The sequence below is a fragment of the Cervus canadensis genome, chromosome 1 (genome assembly GCF_019320065.1).
Source record: "Cervus canadensis isolate Bull #8, Minnesota chromosome 1, ASM1932006v1, whole genome shotgun sequence".
Classification (NCBI taxonomy): Eukaryota; Metazoa; Chordata; class Mammalia; order Artiodactyla; family Cervidae; genus Cervus; species Cervus canadensis.
In genome coordinates this window covers 49,444,120-49,458,936 of record NC_057386.1, presented here as the reverse complement: position 1 = coordinate 49,458,936, position 14,817 = coordinate 49,444,120, and the positions used below count along the sequence as shown (strand labels likewise).

At 36.3% G+C, this 14,817-nt stretch overlaps 1 protein-coding gene across 3 annotated transcripts in view; it reads left to right on the top strand.

The window, feature by feature from the left end:
* The window catches only part of CLTC (clathrin heavy chain), a 66,484-nt gene that overhangs the window by 46,033 nt on the left and 5,634 nt on the right, over positions 1 to 14,817 (top strand). For 2 of the 3 annotated variants that reach the window (XM_043482435.1, XM_043482427.1), the window contains exons 18-31: positions 2,020 to 2,142; positions 3,170 to 3,315; positions 3,548 to 3,731; positions 3,927 to 4,119; positions 4,566 to 4,723; positions 4,926 to 5,090; positions 5,217 to 5,324; positions 5,420 to 5,587; positions 5,720 to 5,869; positions 5,960 to 6,091; positions 6,200 to 6,310; positions 7,244 to 7,414; positions 7,787 to 8,008; positions 12,905 to 12,980. In XM_043482435.1, the coding sequence (XP_043338370.1) occupies positions 2,020 to 2,142; positions 3,170 to 3,315; positions 3,548 to 3,731; positions 3,927 to 4,119; positions 4,566 to 4,723; positions 4,926 to 5,090; positions 5,217 to 5,324; positions 5,420 to 5,587; positions 5,720 to 5,869; positions 5,960 to 6,091; positions 6,200 to 6,310; positions 7,244 to 7,414; positions 7,787 to 8,008; positions 12,905 to 12,980 (2,107 nt within the window). Of the gene's footprint in view, positions 1 to 2,019; positions 2,143 to 3,169; positions 3,316 to 3,547; positions 3,732 to 3,926; positions 4,120 to 4,565; positions 4,724 to 4,925; positions 5,091 to 5,216; positions 5,325 to 5,419; positions 5,588 to 5,719; positions 5,870 to 5,959; positions 6,092 to 6,199; positions 6,311 to 7,243; positions 7,415 to 7,786; positions 8,009 to 9,252; positions 12,376 to 12,904; positions 12,981 to 14,817 lie in introns of those variants that run through there. The other variant, XM_043482442.1, reaches the window with a different exon arrangement.

Genomic DNA, 14,817 nt, shown 5'->3' with positions numbered 1-14,817 from the left:
GCATTTTTTGGTTTGGAAGATAACATGCTTTTTTTTTTTTTTGGATACGTGCTTTTTTTAAAAAAACTTTGCTGATAATTATGAATTTAAACTGGCCAAAGTAGTTGATTAAGTTTATATTCACCCACTGACATTTACGCCTCCTGGTTTTATCACTTATGTTTTCATACACTTATATGTACACACACGTATATGTTTTTTACATATATGTGTATATGTAAAGGCACATCTAAACTTTTAACCTTATGAGAATAAATTGCATACCTCATGGCCTTATAACCCTTCAGTGTATATTTCCTAGGAATAAGGGTATTCTCTTTCATGACCACATTATGGATAGCAACCTCAGTCAATCTGACATCAGCAGAATACTGTTAAAAATCTGTTTCATTCTGGTTTTGTCAATTGACCTGAGAGTCTAATTTTCCCTTTAGCCTAGAATTACATACTGCTTGTATGTGTCATATCTTTCATGTCTCTTTTAACCTGAAACAATTTTTCAGCCTTTCTTTGTCTTTTATTGACAGGCATAATTGTAAAAATAGTCTTTTTCTCTTTTTTTTAATTGAAAGTAAAATTCACATAACATTAGCCATTTGAAAGTGAATAATTCAGTGGCAGTTAGCACATTTACAGTGTTGGGCAATCACTTTATCTCTCTTGTTCAGAGTTCTTGTTCCGAGTCTTCATCACCACTCGAGGAAATCCAGCATTCACTGAGCAGTTGCTCCACATTCCCCGCCTCCTTCCAGCCCCTGACAGCTTCCAGACTGCCTTCTGTCTCTGTGCTCTCACCTGTTCTGAATATTTCTTATTAGTGAAACATCTCTTAAAAAAAAAAACAGAATGTTGTTCGCTTTGAATTTCTCTTATTATTCCTCCTGATTAAATTTAGATTGTATGTTTCCATGCAAAATGCATTACTTAAGTGATGTTTCTCTTATGCTGTAACATGCAAAAGCACCCGATGGCCTTTAGTCCTTCATTTTGGGGGTCACTTTTTATCAAGTTGTCAGCTTCTCCATTGTAGAAATAAATTTCCCCTTACAGATGTGTTTCCCCTTGCAGATATGAAGTAGTCTGTGAGGAGACAGTTAAGACCATGCGAGTATCCTACTGTGTGTGTCCCCGCTCCCAGTTTTGAATCTGTTAATTCTTACTAAGCTATTCTTAATGTGTTGGTTGCAAAATGACAGTTTTCCAACTTCATCACTTTCTCCACATTTATCAGTTAGCATGTGTATTTTCGTGCACTTACGAGTTCTGTGGGTTAATAATTCATGGTTTTGATTTTCAGATTATCCCCGTTTCGGCTGATAGAAATCCCATCAACCTACCTCTCATGCCTTTGTGTCATGATCTCATTGCTCTTGAGCACATCTTGTTTCCTGGCCCAGCAAGTTATATCATGCTCATTTTATACCCTCTCCTGCCGTGGATCATTCATTGTTTTGAAGAACTTTGATTTTCTTTAGTGGGAAGTGCCATTAGAAACCCAGATCTAGACTCTAGGGTGTATTTCCTTCTAGGGTCTTTGAGTGATGAGAGCTGGGAAAGAATGCATCTGTGAACATTCAAATTCATATACGTATGAACATATGTATGCATATACACATGGGAAAATAAACATTGAAAGAAAGCTCTGAAGATGGACTAGCCTTACCAGATGTTGAAGCACATTACAAAACCTCTATAATTAAAAATTGCATCCTGGTGCATGAATACACAGGCCAATAGAGTAAGATATAAAGTCCAAATATAGATCCAACATCAGGGTGCTTTTTAAAAGCCTTCAAAAATTAATAACTGTGTTTTTTCTGTTAATTGAATTTTAATAAGAAAAATATGGTTGTGACTTCCTAAAGATTACATGTAGATGTAGTGGATTTTTTTTGTTTTTTTTTTGGTATAAAACACTAAATAGGGTATAATGATAGGATATAACCTTTTAAAGTTAAAGTCAGTCTATAGAAAGCTTTTATTTTTTACCTTGAAATTAATCTTTAATTTCTCATTTAGGTCTGCAATGAGAATTCCCTCTTCAAAAGTCTTTCTCGCTATCTGGTACGGCGGAAGGACCCAGAATTGTGGGGTAGTGTGCTGCTGGAAAGCAATCCTTACAGGAGACCCCTCATTGATCAGGTAAAATTTGCAAATGCATTCAAGGCTCATCTTTTTAACTATAAATAAAACCTTTTCCCTCATCATATACCAAATATACTCAAATGGATCATATTTAACTGTGAGAGATGGCAGTAAAAAATAGAAGAAAATAAAGATTACACTAAAATGTATGTACAAAAATGTTAACGAAAATGAAGTGTATCTTCTCCAAGAAAATACTTCCCCGAGGAGAGAATTTAATTACATAAGACTCCCTCAATTCATCAATAGCTAAAAGGATAACAGTAAATTAGACATTTAATAAAATTAGTAAGAATTACTGTTACAAATATCTGAGAAGTAACTAAATTGATTGGAAACATTCAAAAGAATGGTAAATCAGCAAAGGATAAAGACGAGTGAATGATCTAGTAGATAAATGTTAAGTAAGTCTCAATAGTAAGCAAAGAAGATTCGAGTCTATAACTATATAAAAATTGAAAACATTTTTTAAAACCTTAAAAATTGAAGGTTGTTAATATTTCTTAAATTATTAATGGAAGTATAAATATGGAAGAGAGTAAATTGAAGAATATTAATTTTTCATTCCTCTCCTAGGAAGAATTTCTAAGGAAAAATACCAAATTGATACAAAGCTTCTTAGAGCCAGTACTCACTGATGCATCTGGGAGCCATGCAAATAGCCATAAATAGAGGAATTACTGAGTATATAATGCCACATGTATATGGTTGAACTTTATGTGGCCATTAAAGTGATAATGAGGAGTGGTTATTAGGGATAATTTTTAGTCAGGGAAAAGATAGAAATTACACAAGTAGGATGATTCTCCCCCCTGCCCCACCCTCAACAAAAAAATTGGAAGTACATGTTACGGATATATGTGGACTTACGTAGAAGGATCTTTGGGTGGTAAATTAAAGGTATTTTATCTCATTCCTTCTTCTCGACCTATTTCATTTTCTACTGAGAGGCCAGCTTGTTATTAGATAATATCACCAAAACCGCCTGGACTCTCAGTGCTTATTCTTTGTATATCCTCTGCAGGTTGTACAGACAGCCTTGTCTGAAACTCAGGACCCTGAGGAAGTGTCAGTAACTGTCAAGGCCTTTATGACAGCAGACCTTCCTAATGAACTCATTGAACTGCTGGAGAAAATTGTCCTTGATAACTCTGTATTCAGTGAACACAGGTATGCTATGAGAGGGGTTTCCTGGCTCTTTATAGTCAGTCTTTAATTATGGCCTGTCAGTTTGGGAAAGGAACAAAGAGACAAATGTTAGAGAATGTTGCCTTAATTCTCACTCTTTTAATACCCTCTTGTGACCCTCCCTCCTAAGACAAAATACTTAATAGCTACAGTATTTATTCGTTAAGACTAATGAGCTTTTCAAATACTACATTCAAATCTTTCTTTCTTAAAGAAACCTGCAAAACCTCCTCATCCTCACTGCAATCAAGGCTGACCGTACCCGTGTTATGGAGTACATTAACCGCTTGGATAATTATGATGCCCCAGATATTGCCAACATCGCCATCAGCAATGAGCTCTTTGAAGAAGCATTTGCCATTTTCCGGAAATTTGATGTCAATACCTCAGCAGTACAGGTAAACCTTCACATTACCCGAGCTGATTTCCTAAATGTAATGCCTTCTCTTGGTTCAGTATATGCATTGTCCTCTGAGAAAGGGCATAATTTATTGCTGTGATAATAGAAGAGCAATAAAATCCTAACCATTTAAATGTAATTGCTATGTGGTAAGATTCATTGTTCTATAACTGATGAAGAATTGGTTGCCTAGGTCTTAATCGAACATATTGGAAACTTGGATCGGGCCTATGAGTTTGCTGAACGCTGCAATGAACCGGCAGTCTGGAGTCAGCTTGCAAAAGCCCAGTTGCAGAAAGGAATGGTGAAAGAAGCCATTGATTCTTATATCAAAGCAGATGATCCTTCATCGTACATGGAAGTTGTTCAGGCCGCCAATACTAGTGGTATGACTTCTCACCTTTATGTGTTTGCCAGAAAATGTGCCTAAGCTGAACATTAAGTTTTACATCGTCCTCCATTGTGTTGGAGCTAGAGACTGTCTGGTGTTGTGCCCTCCTCCTTAGTGCAGATAAAGAGAGGCTGTGTTCTGTGAACTTAAAAGCTCTATGGGGAAGTTTAATTTTCTGTTTTGAAGTCTCATTAAATTCTGATCTAGTTCTAATCTGATAACTTTAAGGAGAAGAGGGATTCAGCTTTTCATTTGGTCAGTAATAATACAGAGGCATTAATAGAAGTTTCACTATTTTGATACCTTTCACAGTTTACATTTGTTATTCTCTCTACTGTTTCTTTGAAAAGGAAATTAATAGCAGTTCTCATTTACTTCAACGAGAAGATTGATGTTGGTATGTTAGTGTTTGGATTTATTCATTTGTTTTTCTGTACCTAGGAAACTGGGAAGAGCTAGTGAAGTACTTGCAGATGGCCCGCAAGAAGGCTCGTGAGTCCTATGTGGAGACAGAATTGATCTTTGCACTGGCTAAAACAAACCGCCTGGCAGAGTTGGAAGAGTTCATCAATGGGCCAAATAATGCTCATATCCAGCAAGTGAGTTTCTCATTCAGATTTTTTTCTTTTTAAGGAGTGTAAAAATAGTTGGGCAACTTTACTAGCATATTAGGATCAACATATGACAACTGAAAGTTTCTAAGGAAAAATCTTACTGGGAAGATGTTTCTTCATATTAAGTCCTAACTTTGGAAAGAAGACTGAGTTTTGGCTTACTGAAAATGGTTTGTGTTTTTTTCAGGTTGGTGACCGTTGTTACGATGAAAAAATGTATGATGCTGCTAAGTTGTTGTACAATAATGTTTCCAATTTTGGACGCTTGGCATCTACTCTGGTTCACCTGGGTGAATATCAGGCAGCTGTTGATGGAGCTAGGAAAGCCAACAGTACTCGAACATGGAAAGAGGTAATCTAAATGACAGTTTGATTGATGAATTAAGATGCTATTTAGGAATATTCTTTAAACTGATTAATTGAATTAACCAGCAATGTTACACTTGAGTTCACATAATTGAAATTTTTTAAATTGTAGGTCTGCTTTGCCTGTGTAGATGGGAAGGAGTTCCGTCTCGCTCAGATGTGTGGGCTTCACATTGTAGTACATGCAGACGAGTTGGAGGAACTTATCAACTACTATCAGGTAGTGCACTGAAGTCTTTTGTGTTAACTTTTATGTTAACTGAGATCTTTTGCCACTGATATTCTCATCTTTAATTGCATTTTTCTCTTATTTAGGATCGTGGGTATTTTGAAGAGCTGATAACCATGTTGGAAGCAGCACTGGGACTTGAGCGAGCTCACATGGGGATGTTCACCGAATTAGCTATTCTGTATTCTAAGTTTAAGCCACAGAAAATGAGGGAGCACCTGGAGCTGTTCTGGTCCAGAGTGAATATTCCTAAGGTAACTAACCTTTCATTGTAAGGCAACTCCATAGCTAAAACTAATACTTCAGTTTTCATTAAAAAATTTATTTTTTGCTATTAACTAGAATTAGAGACCCATATCTAAAGCAATTAAATCTTCCTTGTGCAGGTGCTAAGAGCTGCAGAACAAGCCCATCTTTGGGCAGAATTGGTGTTTTTGTATGACAAATATGAAGAATATGATAATGCCATAATTACCATGATGAATCATCCGACTGATGCATGGAAAGAAGGGCAGTTCAAAGACATCATTACCAAGGTGTGTTACCTTCTTTAGAAGATAGTCTTTAGAAGGAGGAAGCTCATGAGGAAATAACTCTACCTTATGTATGGATTTTTGCTGTCTTAGGTTGCCAATGTGGAGCTATACTACAGAGCAATACAATTCTACTTAGAATTCAAGCCACTGTTGTTAAATGATTTGCTGATGGTGCTGTCTCCACGGTTGGATCATACTCGTGCAGTCAATTATTTCAGCAAGGTAATAATTTTTAAAACCTCAAAAATTCATAGCAAGAAACTAAGACATTCTTGGATAACTTTGTCCATTAGCAATGTACTACATTTGTAACACACCCTTATTTTAAAGGTTAAACAGCTACCACTGGTGAAACCCTATTTGCGTTCAGTTCAGAACCACAACAACAAATCTGTGAATGAATCACTGAACAACCTCTTTATTACAGAAGAAGATTATCAGGTAAAACATGTTGGTTCTTGCACGTATTCTCAAAATTTACAATTCTCATAATTGTAAAGTTGGTATATTTTGCAGTTAAAAAAGTCTATCATCCCTTAGTACTGTAAGCAGTAGGTACTTGTATGCCTTGGATCTAAATTTTGTGAGGTTTTCAGGATTGATAAATCTGATGTCTCCTAATTAAATGCCAAGTTTGCAGAGTCCAAGTTAATGCTTTAGAAAAATACTATGGTTACTTCATCTGTAAACATCTATATTGTAGATTGAGTTGAAAAAGTCTTTGATCTCTTAAACTAGTTCATAAACCTTATATGGTATTAACTCTTTCATTCACTTGTTTTTCTTGCCCAATAGCTTATCAGTACCTGTCTTTTAGTAAACTTCGCTTTGTGAAGAATTTTGCAAAAACGTAGAAGTTAAGGTTAAGCTAAATTGCCTTTTCTTTCTTTTCCTGTCAACATGGTTTTCTTTCAGGTGCAGATCCCATGGTGATCTCTATGACTGAATACCATGTTGAATTGTATCAGGAGTTTCCCTAGGGCATAAAATCTTGCCCTCCGAATTACAAATCTTACCAGTTTCATAACCATTCAAGTTAGTCCTTGACACTGAAAACCTTGGAGAAAATTGTTCCCTTAGAAATTTTGTAGTGCCTTCAAGGACCTTATTGTTAAACAATTAGATTGAGGAATGTTGATACTTGCTCATAGTACAACTTTATGGTTTGATTCTTGAATCTAGGCTGTCTTAATTACAATAATGGCTGATTGATCAAGTTGTATTAAACATATTTATCATGCAAGATACTGATCACATTACATGCAGTCAGTCATATACAGTAATGGCTCATTGATCAAGAATGATGGAACATAAAATTTAAACTAAAATGAAATATTGGTTTGGCATTTCAATGGCTTTGTTTTATTTTTTAAGGCTCTGAGAACATCGATAGATGCTTATGACAACTTTGACAATATCTCACTTGCTCAGCGTTTGGAAAAGCATGAACTCATTGAGTTCAGAAGAATTGCTGCTTACCTCTTCAAAGGCAATAATCGCTGGAAACAGAGTGTAGAGCTGTGCAAGAAAGATAGCCTGTACAAGGTGAAGAAAGATAGTGGGGTGGGGCCATTAAGCCAAGTACTAGATGATCTGTGTGAGTCCTAAGATGGCATATTAGAAGTGATTATGGTCTATAAAGGTATTAGTTTTTGCAAATACTATTTGCAAATTGCCTTTAAGCTCCCAGTTGAGATGATAATTACGTCAGTTTCTTAATGTTAGAGGCTGTTGTATGCTTATGTCAGACCTCTCTGTTAAAAAAAGAATGCTTTCCTCTGTCTTTTCCTTTTCTTTCAGGGAATCCTTAATTTAAATGATATAACTGAGAGTTTTTTTTCCCCTGTTGTGTTATTTAGTTTACCAGTTCATCATATTTGAATTTAATGTTTGACTTTCTTCCTTTCCTTTAAATAGGATGCAATGCAGTATGCCTCTGAATCTAAAGATACTGAATTGGCTGAAGAGCTCCTACAGTGGTTTTTGCAGGAAGAAAAAAGAGAGTGCTTTGGAGCGTGTCTCTTTACTTGTTATGATCTTTTAAGGCCAGATGTTGTCCTGGAAACTGCGTGGAGGCACAATATCATGGATTTTGCCATGCCCTATTTCATCCAAGTAATGAAGGAATATTTGACAAAGGTAATGGCACCTCTGAGAACTAATTATCTTGAGGATATGTAAAATTCCATGTATAGACTTTTTGTTTTCAAATGTTTTCTCTAGTAGAATTAATTTAGTTGATCATAAAATATTCCTATTCTCCAGTAATTTTTAATACCTGATAAGTGACATTGAATGGAAAGGTAACTCAGACATATCTTGGCAAAATGTTTACACTCAGAATACCACAGAATGTATTTCTGAAGGGCAGATAGTATTATGTCCATGTTGTATGGGTTTTTGTTTTTGTTTTTTTAACGTTTGATAGAAACATTTTTTGTCAAAATAATGTCTTCCTCAAATCAATTCTTGTAACTCAGATGACCATTACTTAGTAGTATAGATTCCCTTCTCTTTGGTTGGTTCTTGACTTTAATATGTATGCCTGTTTCCCATGGGAAAGCTGCATCTGTATTCTTAATGTCCTGTTAATCTTCTCAATATTTTGATAGTTTAACCCCTTATTAAAAAATATTATAGGAGGTTAACAATTAATGACACATTTCCTAAAAGTGCATTAAACAAGCTGGGGGTATAATCATCTTATAAAATTAACTTATTCTTCTTAGTATCTGTTTTTGATGTTAGGATGTTTTTACCCTGTCCTGCTGTGGAACATTTTAAAATGGTCCTAAAGGATCCATTTTGTCAAAGCAGAACATGCTTATTAAAGTCAGTTTTGCATCTGATCTTTTCAGCATGTCTGAGTTAAGGCGGGTGTCGGGGTGGGAGGTGCACTACCAACAAGCCCCAGAATAACTGAGTGTTTCCTTGGGCTACCATCTAATTAGGTATCGTGTTAAGTTACAGCTTTTTTGAGAATTAACATTTTTCTTTGTAGAAACTGCTTAAATCCAGTGTAACAGGAGAAAGAAACTTGCCTTATTATCTTAGCCATAGATGAGAATAGCTTCTTTTATGCATAATGCCAACTTGTGAGGCCTGGCTCTAAGCTGCTGTTAACCGAAGTGCTGTAAATTTTACTAGCGATTAAGCTGCTTTCTTTCACACTTGACTTTAGCATAAATTCTTCTGCAATAAGCTCTGAAGTTAAAAAAAAATTGAGTTTTGCTTCCAGTATGCCCTTTATTTTCACTTCTCTCATACCTTTTTTTAGTGGTTAGATGTTTCTCCCCTAAACCTTTGTTGCTGATTCTACCTTTTTATGCTCAATATGGAATTTGATTTTTTTTCTAAGCTGCACCTTCTGAATTCCTTTGCAGGTTGATGCAATAAAGGAAAAGGTGAAAGTTGATTCTTTTCCATCTTTAAGTCTGGAGGACTAAGTCTAAGGAATTTGCATGATTTTTTTTCCTTCCTTTTCTACACTGCTGCTTCTGCTTTTTCCCCCAATAAATTTTCACTAAAGCCTCTGCAAGTCCCTTAAAATATAACTATTATAGAGCTCTAGGACATTAGTAGATGTTTGCTACTAATCGGCTAATAGGCTTTAGGAAGGGCAGGAGGCTTATCAGTAGTTGGTTCACAGTCTCTCTTAAATATATTATTAAAAACTGAGCATGTTGAGTTTCCATATTAATTCCAAAGTTTCAGGAAATTTCTCTTCCCTGTCAGGGTATCTGGACCATAATAGGATTTTTCTCAATACTCTAAGTAAATTTAAACAGCCTCTGGTATTATTTTGTGAGTGTGCCTGACAGTTGTTGAATTTAAATATGTATATACATGCCCTAAAAGGCTTTTTGCGGGGTGTGGTTTTTTTTTTGGGGGGGGGCGGGTATTTGAAGGACTGTGATCCAGTTTCTGATCTCTTGATTCTTACTAATTTTTTGCTGAAAGTAGATACAAGAGATACTAGCTGCTTCCGAAGAGACTTTCCTCATGTTTCTCCAGGTGTCCAGTTCTTATGGTGCTAGTTCATTTTCAAGAGGAATCAAAACTTTTTAAATCATCAGATTAGCTTGCTATAATTGTTGCTAAGCAACATGGGTTATTTCTGTAAAATATGAAACCGGTTTAACTTCTGCTTTCTATAATAAGGTACATCTCTGAAGCTCCAAATTCGCTGTTACTCATCCCTTTGGCTTGTCCAAAGTCAAATTTAGGCACCTTTTGGTTGCTGCTTCCTTCATTGGCTTGTCTCTGTCCCAGTATAAATGAAACAAACTTATAAACTTATGTCTGGTATCAAATTGTGGTGAGAAAAGGGTGGGAAGGTAAAGGACAGTTAAAGCAATTTAAAATAATTTGGAGGGGGGACAGTACTTTGGAATTATGTTGAACCAAACTGGAGTCACCATTGGAACTTAGGGCAAACCTGAGTAAAATGCATTGTGTGTGAGGCCCTTCAGCAGCTAGTAAGCAAGGCAGTTAGAAAGCGTGTGTGTGAAAAATAGGTAATTGAACTGCAGTGTTATGCGTTGTTTTAAATCAAGCATGTACAACAGTCATTGCAATTACATCATACTACTTTTGAAACTCTGAAAGCATTGCTGTGGGCTGTGTGTGTTTCTTGAGAGCCTGTATAGCAACAGTCATCTTCAGATCTCACTTCTTGCTTCAGTACTTTTGCCTTTTTTTCATGCACACATACACCAAAATAACTGACTGCATGTTAAACTTTTCCTCTGCAGCATATTGCAGTCTTTGTGGAAAAGCCTTTTACATTATCGTGAATTTTCAATAGTACAAATGGAACTGAACTCAGTGACATGTTTACCTGTAATTTTTCTTTTTTAATCTAAGGATCAGAAACTTTTGTTACAGCTCTTAACAAAAGCTTGTGTTCATAAAAGCCTTCTTTGCTTTTCTGTTTGGAGGAGTCCAAATTGGGTCATTGGAAACAATAATTGGATATTGCTGTGCCAGAGGCTGTCCCATTAAATAGAAAAATCAATTTTTGCTTAGCTCCATGCTCCTCCTTCACAGTTGTTCCTTTTTGTTTTGTCTGTATGCCCAACCTGCCTATGTCTGTGCCTGGGCATTATGACATTGCTAGCTCTTCTGAATCTTTAACATACTTCTGTCTTCAACATCCGACTCATACATTAACTTTTAAACATATGTTCACTTTAGAATCTTTTCCTTGAAAGTCTGGCAATGTATTATGCAGTGGGTTTTTTTTTGTTGTTTGATTTTTCTTCTTAGAAGTTATTAATGTACACTCATCCATGTACTTTTTAAAAATAACTTCTTTAGCTCACTCTTGGATACTTAGCAAAACCCCATCTGACTGTCCTTGGTGTCACAGATTGTATTTTAAATTAGCTGTAGTGATTTTTGTTTTTAAGTTTGGGTGCCAAACAGTGTTTCTTGTGGTACTTACATTCCATAGTAGTCTTTAATTTGAAAGTGGGGGTAATTTTAACACGTGAGCCCTTAGGTTATAAAATTTTAAAAACGAAATACAGAAGCAAACTAATAACCCATCTTCCTAGGTAGAAAAACCACATTTTATCTGAAGGTGTCTAGAGTCTGACTCATATTACTTTTCTCACATTTTGCTCTCTGACAAATTAGGGTGGATTAGACCCACATTGAAGATACTCACTATAAAACAATTAAAATACATGTAAAATACTGTCCTAACCTTAATGGCCTGTGTAGGATTGAAACACTGTTTTTTAAATAGTTGCAAATAGAAACTAGGTGCTGCTTTAACCTTTCCCGGACCAAGTCTTTAAAGCCTTTTCACTAAAGTCCTGCGTGTCTCTTGTGAGTGATTTTTCACTATTTGCCTTTTTGAAGGACATGCAGTGAACACTCATAAAAAAGTTCTATCCTGCACTCTTGCCTCCCCATCTCAGCACCCTTAGGACTTTGAAACCCTCTAGTAATAGATAAAATTGAAATCTGAAATTTAGTTTACATCAAGTGTAATGATATACCAACAACAAGACTATATAGTCTAAAAGACAGATAAAGCACAGTTTAATAGTCAAATGGAAGTGGTATGGTGGAGATTTCCTAGTCTGTGTCCTGCTGCCATCCTCCCTAATCCTTCACAGAATTCCAGATTCAAACTGTGCTAATCCTAGAAGGAGCTTTGTAGATTTTCTTATTCAGCTGACTAACTATATAGACAAGGAAATTTGAGGGTCAGTGCAGTGGTTTGCCAGGGTCACGCAACTAGTTAGGGAAGGATCTGTGTATTCCAGCTCTTTTCTTTCACTAATATGTTTGGACTCCTCTAGAGTATTATTTCTGTCTGATACTATCCACTTTTATTTAGAATAGCTAGTATATAACAGTCATTTACTTCTTGGGCTTAATTAAAAGCTAAACATTTCTTTCTCAAAGAAGTTGGGGGAAAATCAGGCATTCTTGGTTACTTAGAAAACAGAGCATTAACACATGCAGCCTGTCTTTATATAAAAAAGATTAAATATGGAGCCACTTGAATCTTAAACTTCAGCCCACACATAATCAGTATTGACAGAAGCTCTGCACAGTTGGCAAAAAAGATAGTTGGTTCTGCAAATGTACTTATCCAGTCACAAGACTTGTTTCACTTTTTTGAATACCATTTCCTTTGGGGAAGGAAGTCTTGCCCAGTCATGAGTTCATCGTTATCTTTAATAGGGCTAAAACTTCATCAGAGAAAGTGGTTCCTTCTGGTTATCTCCCTCCCTCAGGCTGGCTGCATCCTAGCATGCCCAGTTGTAGCCTGGCGTGAGCTTTTATGGCATTTATAAATCCCTCCTTCCTGAGGGTTTATAATGACAGTGCTAAAAATCACCTTGACTGAAGTATGAACATTGCCATTGAATTTGAAGGGGCCTGAGAATGTTCTTTCTACTCTAGTCTGTTTTATTTTGACAAAATTTAACATACTAAGGCTTTTCCACTTTCTGCCATAAACCTAGGTTTATAATACTTTTGAGGTTCTAATTACCATTACGTGTTTTTCTCTAGGTGGATAAATTAGATGCTTCAGAATCACTGAGAAAAGAGGAAGAACAAGCTACGGAGACACAACCTATTGTTTATGGTAATCTCTTTCTCTGCTTAACCTCAGAAGTACTGTAGACAAACGGTTCATTCTAAAGTGCCAAAGGCTAAGTAAGTTAAGGAATAAGTCTCTACTGTCATTTTTTTCTGAAAACAACCTTAGAGCAGGCATTGACCTTATTCACTAAGATAATTTTAAATGCAAAGATAATCTCAAAAAACAGTTACTTGAGATCAGAACCTGATTTATCTATTGCCTGATCACTGATTGCCTATTCATGAGTTACTGACAAAGAATTATTGGTGAACTCAAATTTCAAAAAGATGCCATAGTCATCTTAAGTATGCTTTACAGAAGGAGTACATCTCTTTAAATTCTGACTGAAACTGATAACTGAATAGTTCCCATTTGAAGATTTTCCAGAGAGGATCTTCAGACTCTGAATATTTAAGGCAATTTAATGTTTTCTTACATGTGCCTTTCTGAAGTCCTTCCCCTTTCTGTTTCTCTTGGTGAACAGAGTGATTTGAGTAGTGAGTTTGAAGGGTGTAGGTTACAGCACTTTAACCAGGTGGTGTTGGGAGGAAGGTATACAATTACAACCACTGTATCTCAGCCTGCTAAAGGAGATGACAGTAAACAAATCTCTTGTGGCATTATCTCCAGTTTTTACTTCACATGAAAAGGACTTTGGGAATTTAGAGGACAGGGTCGTTTTGATAAAGTTGGAGAACATAAAGTAGATTCTTAGAGATGGGAACAAGATGTTTGACACATTTGTGATAAGAAACAGGGTGGGGGGAATAATTGTGGGAAGCTACTGAATTTGGCTTACCTTCAGGGTGTTTAAATGGATAGTCCTGCAGTTGAAAATGGAGTTGAGCTAAAGACAGTTGTTGACAGTGCCGCCTTCTCAGCACTCCACCCCCTGTACCACCCCCACGTACCCGCACACACCCCGGTCCTGGCCCACTGGCTGTGGAGAAGCATGATGTGAGAACGGCTCTGGCACTTTGTCAGGCAGCTCCCTCCTACCCCCCATTGCCTTGAAGTTCTCTGCTCTTTATTAGAGATTTGCACGCTCTTGCGGTTTTTCCTTATTGTTCTTGTCTTCTCATTATTCCATTGTGATACAAAGAAACTGAGAAGCTTAATGAAAAAATAACATGCTTATGTTGTTTAGGAAGAAAAAGTGGGGTTGAAATTTCAAGGGAGATGTCAGTATCTAAAGTTAGAAGTGCTTTTTTTAACAAACTGCTGGTTCTTGAAGAGTTTATTCACTGAAGGCAGTTTGGGTTTTTATTCACCAAAGGAGAGACATTAGGTCACTTGTGGGAGAAATACTACTCTGGATTTACATTAGAGAGGGAGATTAAGAGTACTTCTTTTGCAGGAGGTGGGGAGAGGTGCTAGGTATGTTCTTCTATTTAGCCAGTTTCTCCACAGATTGGTTCCTCTGTACAGTAACTTTAAACTTCATGAGAGTGTTAGCTTAGTATTTGAAAGAGGTTGTATCCTCTAATGTATTTCACACCTAGTGCATATTTGAATATGCTTTAACTTTTTCTTTTTTTGGTACTGGATACTTGGTCTTGTTACCACTTAGACACGTCTAAACTAAGAATTTAAATCTTAACTTTAAGAAGTTCAGTTGTGTTAAATGTGTAGCTTAAAAAGTTGTTTTCCTGTGCTAATTATATTGTCACCAGATAAAATGTGCAAACACCATGTGGTAGTGATAGGCTTATTGCTGAATGTCTTGCCCTAGCATGTCGAGCATGCATGTGCATATTGCTTTACATGACATATGAAGTAACATAATTACTTTTATAGCTCTGGCCCTTGGCCCTGCATGGTTTTTGTTGGCTTTTTAGGC